We start from the raw sequence: 8238 nt of genomic DNA, 5'->3' as shown, positions 1-8238 counted from the left end.
GTGTGTGTGTGTGTGTGTGTGTGTGTAAATAGGAATCTGTTCTTGTCAACTATATGCGCTAACCTCACCTGTATAATTGTTTAGTCATGAAATACTCCATCTGGTGTATCCATTGAACAAACACAGACTTCATATTTTAATGCTGCCTTTGATGAAGTGTCTGTGAGTCACCTTGCTAATTAGTAATGCAATGTTGGAACCTGAAGCCAAGCAGTCCAATACTATTAGATGAGTGAGGTAATGCTGAAGGAAGATGAGATATAAGAGAAACTATTTGTTGAAGTGTGTTAGAGCACAGATAGGTCAACCTGATGAATGTGTCTTCTTCCAGCCATTCATCTGCAGAATTCTGAATTCCAGCTGAAGCATGGTCAGTTGACCCAGAGAGGAGATTACAGCCTAAAGATTAGTTTGAAGATGGTTGTGGGACCACTGCCCAATGCTATGACTTAGCTAAATCAAGATAAAAGAGGGGAACATGAAGAGGGACGGTAGAAAGGGAAAGTGAAGTAGGTAAGGATACAAGCAAGCAGAGGGGTACAAGCAAGCATGACACCGCATGCCAGTAATGAGAATGAGGGGACAAATTGAGGGCAATGAACCCACATCCAGGAAATACTAAACAAATGCACCATTGTAACTCGTAGTAGTGGGGCATTTCTCTTTTCTTTATGAACCCCGTGCACCATCCATTTGGAATACTTGTTCCCAGAATAAAAGCATTTTTCGCACCTCTCCTCCAGGTTCCTTCTTTCTTCCACCCAGATCTCCCTTCTTTTACTTCATGTCAATTCATAGCTTGCATGCTACCTCTTTTCTGAAGCTTTCCATGGTCTCTCTCACCAAATTAACTCCTCTCTCCTCTTGATCTCATAGTGCCTTTATTGTGAGCTTGTGTTTGGAGCTTAACACGTTGTCACCTGGTTCTTTCCAACAATGATTTATTGAGCTCCTTCCCTGAGCCAGGCATCATGGTGATGAATTAGATGCAAACCCTGCCCTCAAGGAGCTCACAGTCTAGAAAGGAAGACAATGGTATAAGCAAAATAAATTACACCTTTGTGATGTGTGGCAATCAAAAATATATACAAGACACAAATTTAGTGCTGAGAAGGTGGCTAGCTTAATCTAGGGATGGGAGGGTCAGGAAAGGTTTGCCGGATAAGATGATTATAAGTCATATAACTGTTTCCTTTATTTCATTGTGAGCTCTTTGAAGACAGGGGTTATGTCTCACTCATCTTAGTATCTTCGTCACCTACCAGTGCTTAGCATGTAGTAGATAGACAAGAGCTATCAGTGGAATTTAATCAAACAGGCAGGAATCTGGTTCAAAAGGGCAAAGTGTCTACAAGCCCAATTTCTTTATACCCAAAATCTTTTTGTTGGTTTGGTTTGATTTCCTACCCCTGCCTCTGTGTGCTTACATGTTTGAAATGAAAATCAAGTTATTTTCTTTGGTCAGGTTGACTGAAAATGGCCATACAATATGAAGCACCATTTCTGTGGCTTCATTCTCTCTCTTCTATTTATAGAGCCTCTTAATATATATTAACGTAATAATAAAGTATGTTTCTGTAAGTAACTAGTATAATAAAATTGTTAGAAATCAAATAAATTAATAGGATATAGCAGACTTTTTGAAAAATAATGTTTCCTTCTTTATGGAGAAATGTATTTTGTAAATACTAACATTGACATTAATAATTATTACAAAGTTAAAATTAAAATCATGGATATCTTTGGCATCAGGACAGTTTATATTTAAAAGCTTACAACTCAATAGATTATTTAAGTGTGTCTATGAAGCCATGGAACTTGATAGATTTCCATTAAAGCGAAAGGTAATTGTGTTTAAAACATGAATGAATAAAAAAAAGATTTCACACTGCTATGCTATTCACTCTATGTATGCTTGCTTATGACCTTTGGGATAGGCAAATTTAATAACAATTATTGGGCATTTTTGTAGATCCTGAATGATACCATACTGATTATGATGATGACACATTATAGAATTTCATTTCCATATTTCCTTTTTAGGTATGATATAAAAATAATATTTAATTTAAAGGGCATAAGAATTCACATCATCACCATAAATATAGAACCCAGTTTACAGATGACGACAATGAAGAAATCTGCTAGCTGATTCTGTAGCAATATGACTGGTTCTCAACATTTTCTAAACTTACTTTCCTTGACACCATATGCTAGAGGGAACAGTAAAGACATCTGAATTCAAATATTTTGAAGAAATGTGTATTTAGCAACTGAATACATGCTAAAAGGAATAATTTACAGCAGCACTTTCATTACATTTTCTCTCCAGTTTTCTAGTTCCTATCTGAAATGCAATGATAAATACAGATATGGAACATATTTACTACCTGGCAAAAACATGCTTATTGAATGGGCACACACCTTCTGTCCTTAAATAGCACATAAACCACCTTGTTACCTGTGTGGGAAAATCTGGCATTTTATGATGATGTTGAACACACTGAAATAGAGTACCTATAAAAAGTTGCATTTTACACTGTTTTCTTCTTGTCAAAATTATTTACATCTCTTTTGCCTAATGTGTAGGTAGCAAAAATATTAAACACATACCATTGAAAATCACTAACTAATACATAAAAAGTAGCATTAAGTGTGCATTTACATGCATTTACATTTTACATTTGATTTTAACTGGGACGTGATTTCTCTGCTGAGATGTATCTTTTCCTACTTTAAGATTGCTGTCCTGATTTGCTTAATCTCACATGAGTCTCTCAACATAGTTTCAACTCTGATGATACATGCATATGCCAAAGTCTATTAAAACTAAGTGGGACATTAATTATTTTTCGTGCAACCTGTCCCCTCTCAATACACATTGGCAGAAGATTATGACTGTAATAAGTTATTTACCTGCAAGTTATAGCTATAATTCTCTTTGAAGACTTACACCTGATGGTTTATAAAGACATGCCAGTAGATTTGTTAGTTTTTGTTTCGTTTCATTGAAATCTAGACTTTCTATAGTATTTCATAATGCTAAACAGAATGCATTTGGATATTGGGAGTTATCCCTGAAGTTAGTATACAATCTTTATCCCTTCAAATCCCTTATTTTTGAAGACTAAAAAGAAATAAGATACTTCTGTTACTGCAAATAAATTTGTTTCAGTTGCAAATTTAGAATACAATGCAACACCGAATTTCAGTGTTGTTAAGATAGTCTATAAAAATAAAAGAAGGGCCTATTTTGGGAGCTCTCTTTGTGTTTTGATTAATATTTCAATTTTTTTTCCTCTACATGAGTGTGTCCTTTAAATAATTTAAAATTCAGCAACCATTTGGGGATGTACTTCTAGGAGTAATACTTTCTTAAATATATAAAGTTTTTAGGCTTTCATTTGAAGCAAGTGTCAACAAATGGTTTATTCAAACTAATCATTAAAACTGTAACATGAGCTTCCATCTGTGAAATATTTCAGCTGATACAGAATTTTTAGAAAACCCACTGCAGTCTGAGGTGAGAAATTAATGCTGAGTTAATTAGAATCCCAAGGCAGAGTTAGAATTTCAATGCTGTTTTCATTAGCAATAGGATTTTTTTTTTTTTTCATTTTTGTGCATGATGAAGGACCTAGGGTGGGATTCCTGGTAAGGTGAGTATAGTGCAAAAGAAACTATTGAAATGTTGATGGTTTTTACATCTTGATGTCAATGACTCTCAAGAAATCATCTTAGAACAATGAAGCAGGCAAACCCTTGATTAATAATCTTTTACATTATTATATAAATTGTTGTAGGAGACAAAGAGTTTTACATGTTTTAAGTATGGGTTGTGTCCTGGAAAATAGTTTGTATAAAAATCACTTCCATTGATATGAAAAGAATTAATGTTCTTTAGACAAATAGACAAATAATTGTCTTAAAACAATGCAAGATAAGAGGCAGCTGATACAAATGTAAACAGAGTTGAGAAATTTGCTTTTAAGATATTGTTCTGAAAATTACTGATCTCTCTCTTCTAAAAAAAATTAGGTGACACAGATGTAATTCTTAATGGAATGGAATGAGACAGTTTTCAAATATCATGTAGGGATTCAAGGACAGAATTAAGAGACATTCTATATTAATATCATATTAAGATAATGCTTATTAGTTTCATGAAAAATGCAGTTCTTTTTCTCATTGATACAGTAGGTACAACAAAATGCTTTTAATAAATCAATTTGTTTCTTACCTATTTTGGTGGTTAAATGCTTTGTTTTTCTAAGACCATTATGCAGGTTAAAATTATTTTAGATAATCCTTAAAGGAGAGGAGGTGTTACTTGCTTGAAATCTTCAGAGACATAAAGCATAATTTACATCTGGGTTTTAAGAATTAACCGTTAATGATGTACACATGTTTCTAAAACAGTATCAGCTATCCCTCTTGCAGAACTGAAAACAAAATGTTGAAAAAAAAGCAGCACACAATTGGAATTTTTAAAACCAAAACTATATAGCACAATTATTGTAAGAAAAAAACCTACTCTAGCTTAGAAAAGAGCTAAATTTTACTGCATATTTGTCATGGTACATTTAAATTATAGTTTTAATAAAATACATCTTTAGATCAAAGCTGAAAGAAGACATCAGTAGTAGATCAGTGTATTCCATTTTTCTTCCGGATGATGGATGGTTTATGTTTTTTTTATATTTCCACAGACCATTTCATTCAGTATCATTTTACTCCTCCAGTACATATAAACACAAGTGCTGGTAGACAAAAAATATCCTTGAATCCAACTACGTTTTGGAATATTCATCAGCTTACTAAATCCATGCAGTTTATTTTAAAGTTTTAGTTCAATAAAATGGCCTTGCTGATGCAATCTTACTTCTTTAGATCGCAATATGGCAAATGACGTTTTAATTTCTCAGGCAAAGAAGAAAGCGAAACCTGTACAACGAAATCCCATAGGAAACATGAAGTCTGCTAAAGTGAACATCTGCATTCCCCTGACCTCAATTACATGTTGGTATTAGGAAGAAAGCCTGTTAGGAAAGTTACTCATGGACTTAATTTATAATTGGTGGGACTCAGTTGCATTTCCCACCATTGTAAACATCCACATAATGCCATGAAAAAAGTTCATGTATATTGCATTTTTTCCAGTTATTGTCTTAGGCAAGTTTCTACTTGTTTGAGGTTTCTAGAGGTAATGCAGCTCAGACACTCCTGGGTGCCCTCTCAAATTCGTGGGTCCTCCGATTTCTACCTTTCTTATTTTCCTGTAAGTGCTTCCATTTGTTACTGTTCCCTTGACTATGTCCTGGCCTTTGCCGACGTTGTTTTCGGTCCCTTTTCCAAACTTGTTCACAGAAGTCATCCATGGTGTTCAGGTTAGGGTGGTTGATGAGCTGCATAAAGTCTCTGTACCAGACCTTCTGGCTCGGTGTCATACTATTGGACATTTCTTTGGTCTTGGAGCCATCTACATCATCATCTTTATGAAGCAGTTCTTCCAAATGCTCTGTGTCAATTACTTCCAGGGTCACTTTAAGAAGAGTCTGCATGAACCCGTGTTCCACGGCATGACACAGGTAACTGCCTGAATCCTTCCGCTGTAGACTGCGCAGGAGAAGACCTTGCTCTGTCCTGATGATATGATCATCCACTCTAATCTAGCAGAGGAAAAAAAGGCAGTAAAAACATACGTAGTTAAAAGAAATATAAGTTCTGTGTCAGTAGAAATTTAGATTATGCATTTAGGAATATTTTAACAGTTAATAAAATTTCTAGCTTAAGAAGTATGATAGCATTTTCCCATCAGAAAATAAGTTATACATTTCTGTCAACTGTTTTTAAGATGCATTGCAAAATATGGGTTGTCTAATTGTTTTAATAACATTTCTCATTGTAATAATTTAAAATATGCAAGGTAATGGGAGGAAAGTACAAAGATAAACATTGTACATTTCAAAGAAAGCATATAAATATTTAAGAGAAAGTTAACATTAAATAGTGGAATTGGAAATACAGAACCATGCTATTAGAAAACAAGGTGGCATCAAAATGAACCACATTGATTTGAAAAAAATAAAAAATACAAAAATCACCAGTTGAGGAAGCAGAAAAAAGCATGGGGTTACATATTTAATTAGTTATTTATTCAATTTCCTAGGCCTTAGATGTGACATAAAAATGAAGATATGCTCTTGACTATATCTAACTTCACTTTTATTTTGAATACAGTTTACAACAGAGATCTCTGAAAGCCTAAGCTGGTAAATGTCTAAAAGCAACGTTGACATTTGTGTTATGTGATTACATATTTAAAGCCTGCTTCAAATGTCAAAAAAGGTAATGAGAGGATTTCCACCTTTATTTCAGATTATGTTTGTAGAATTATCTGCACATAAGGCATTTACAAATCACCCACATAATCTGGTTACCTTAATGCTTTTAAAAAGCTTTCAAGGCTCAAAGTTCTCACTGAGATTTTCTCTGTACAATTCTTTAATTTCACAGAACAATAAATGTATCCATTGAGAAGAAAGTTCTGTCTGATGCAACTGCAGACAGAGTTCATATCAGAATTCAATCTGGGACTTTAGATCCTTCATCCTAAATCTACTACTTTCTTCCCAAAAGCTCCCTCCCCATTTCAGATGGAAGTGAATAGAGAAAGGAATATACATTGGATAGTGGAATTAATTGAAGAAAAGTTAATATTAGTAGGAGGATTTTTTTTTCCTATACGCAAATATAGATAACATAATTGCCTCGTAGATAACACAAAGAAAAAAAGATGACTTTAAAATTTATTCACGAAGAACTTCTGGGACAAAACTCTTCCAGTTCACCTTTGATTCTTCAACTCCTAGCACAAAGCCTGTTACATAATCAGTCTTCATTGAATATTTCGGTTAAGGAAAGGATAAAGATACTCTTTTCCCCCTCAAGTCAACCATGCTGGGGTCACTTAGTATATGTTAGAAAGAAATAATCCAGTCAATTTCATTCCTGTACCTCTTCTTTTCGCTCTTCATTTCGCCTCTGAAATTGCCAATAGACCAGAGCTCTCTGTGATTTGGGGCTGCATTCCAGGAATGTGCTACTATTTTCTACTCCATAGATGATTCTTTCTTCAAGACTATGGCCATGGTGATTATCTGTCCAGTGATGAGGAAATGAAATGAGAAAATGTAAGAGAAGTAAACTCAACTTTCGGAAGTATTTATTTGGAAATTCAGGAGATAAATTTGTTGCCAAGCTGGAAGTCTTTTCCAAGTTAATTGAAGATGGCAGAAATTTTGAGGATGTAAAGTTTCAGAACCCAAGTTATCAAAATAGACTGATTATTGTGGTATGGGTTACATAAATCATATGTGGATATTTGTCTACCAGAAATTAGCATTACATTAACAGCCTTAGTCATGCATGCAGTATAGCTATACATTTTTATATGCCATAATAATACTCTCCAAGAAATTACTTTCAGTCTAAAACTTTATGCTCTAATGGGGCCAGTTCATATTATATTATTCTCTAGCAGAGAAGTTATTTGTAAATTTTTTTGTTATTGGTAAAAGTTATTTGTTACTGGTAAATGCAACACAGTTAAGATCAAAAGTACGACACAAGGAGTCTAGGTAAAACTCATTTAGAGAAAAAAACCTCCTTATTGTCTTGTACAATCCTGTTCTATGATGACATCCTGTGCAATCTGGATGGACTTTTAGAAACAAGATTATTCCCGTTTGTATTGGTTTTTCATCTGTAAAATTAAATTCACCCACCAATATTTATCTAGTATTTTACAAAAGGTAAAGTTCAGAAAGTTTATACATCCTGCTAATAACCCCTAAACAATCCATGAATTTGTTCTGGAGATCAATTGGTGTGAAATGTTTGGGATGGCTCAGAAGAAAGAATTACAGATACAAGGCAATGTGGTTTCAATTGTTCTCATTTTAAAATGACACATCTTTTATTATTTTCAAGAATTAGGCTAAAGAATATGGCAAAAGTATATAACAAAATGCAGCAAGAAGAAAACCTGTTTCCTGATTAAGTTTCTATTATTTTACCCTTTATGTAACCTATTTCAATGTGGTAAATGAAACACAGTTAAGATCAAAAGTACGACACAGGGAGTCTAGGTAAAACTCATTTAGAGAAAAAAACCTTCCTTATTATCTTGTATAATCCTGTTTCTATGATGACATCCTGTACAATCTGGAACTCATT

The 8238-nt window shown here is 33.9% G+C and overlaps 1 protein-coding gene across 1 annotated transcript in view; it reads right to left on the bottom strand.

Moving 5' to 3' along the window:
- Positions 1–3621: 3621 nt before the first annotated feature.
- Positions 3622–8238, bottom strand: part of SEMA3A (semaphorin 3A) — a 225618-nt gene continuing 221001 nt past the window's right edge. The window contains exons 16-17 of the mRNA XM_081079478.1: positions 7018–7160; positions 3622–5669 (exon numbers count right to left, since the gene is read on the bottom strand). Of these exons, the coding sequence (XP_080935604.1) occupies positions 5214–5669; positions 7018–7160 (599 nt within the window). The 3' untranslated portion in view covers positions 3622–5213. The remainder of the gene's footprint in view (positions 5670–7017; positions 7161–8238) is intronic.

This window comes from Rhinolophus hipposideros (assembly GCF_964194185.1).
Source record: "Rhinolophus hipposideros genome assembly, chromosome: 18".
NCBI lineage: Eukaryota > Metazoa > Chordata > Mammalia > Chiroptera > Rhinolophidae > Rhinolophus > Rhinolophus hipposideros.
Note: the sequence above shows the minus strand (reverse complement) of the source record. Positions and strands in the feature narration are given on the sequence as shown.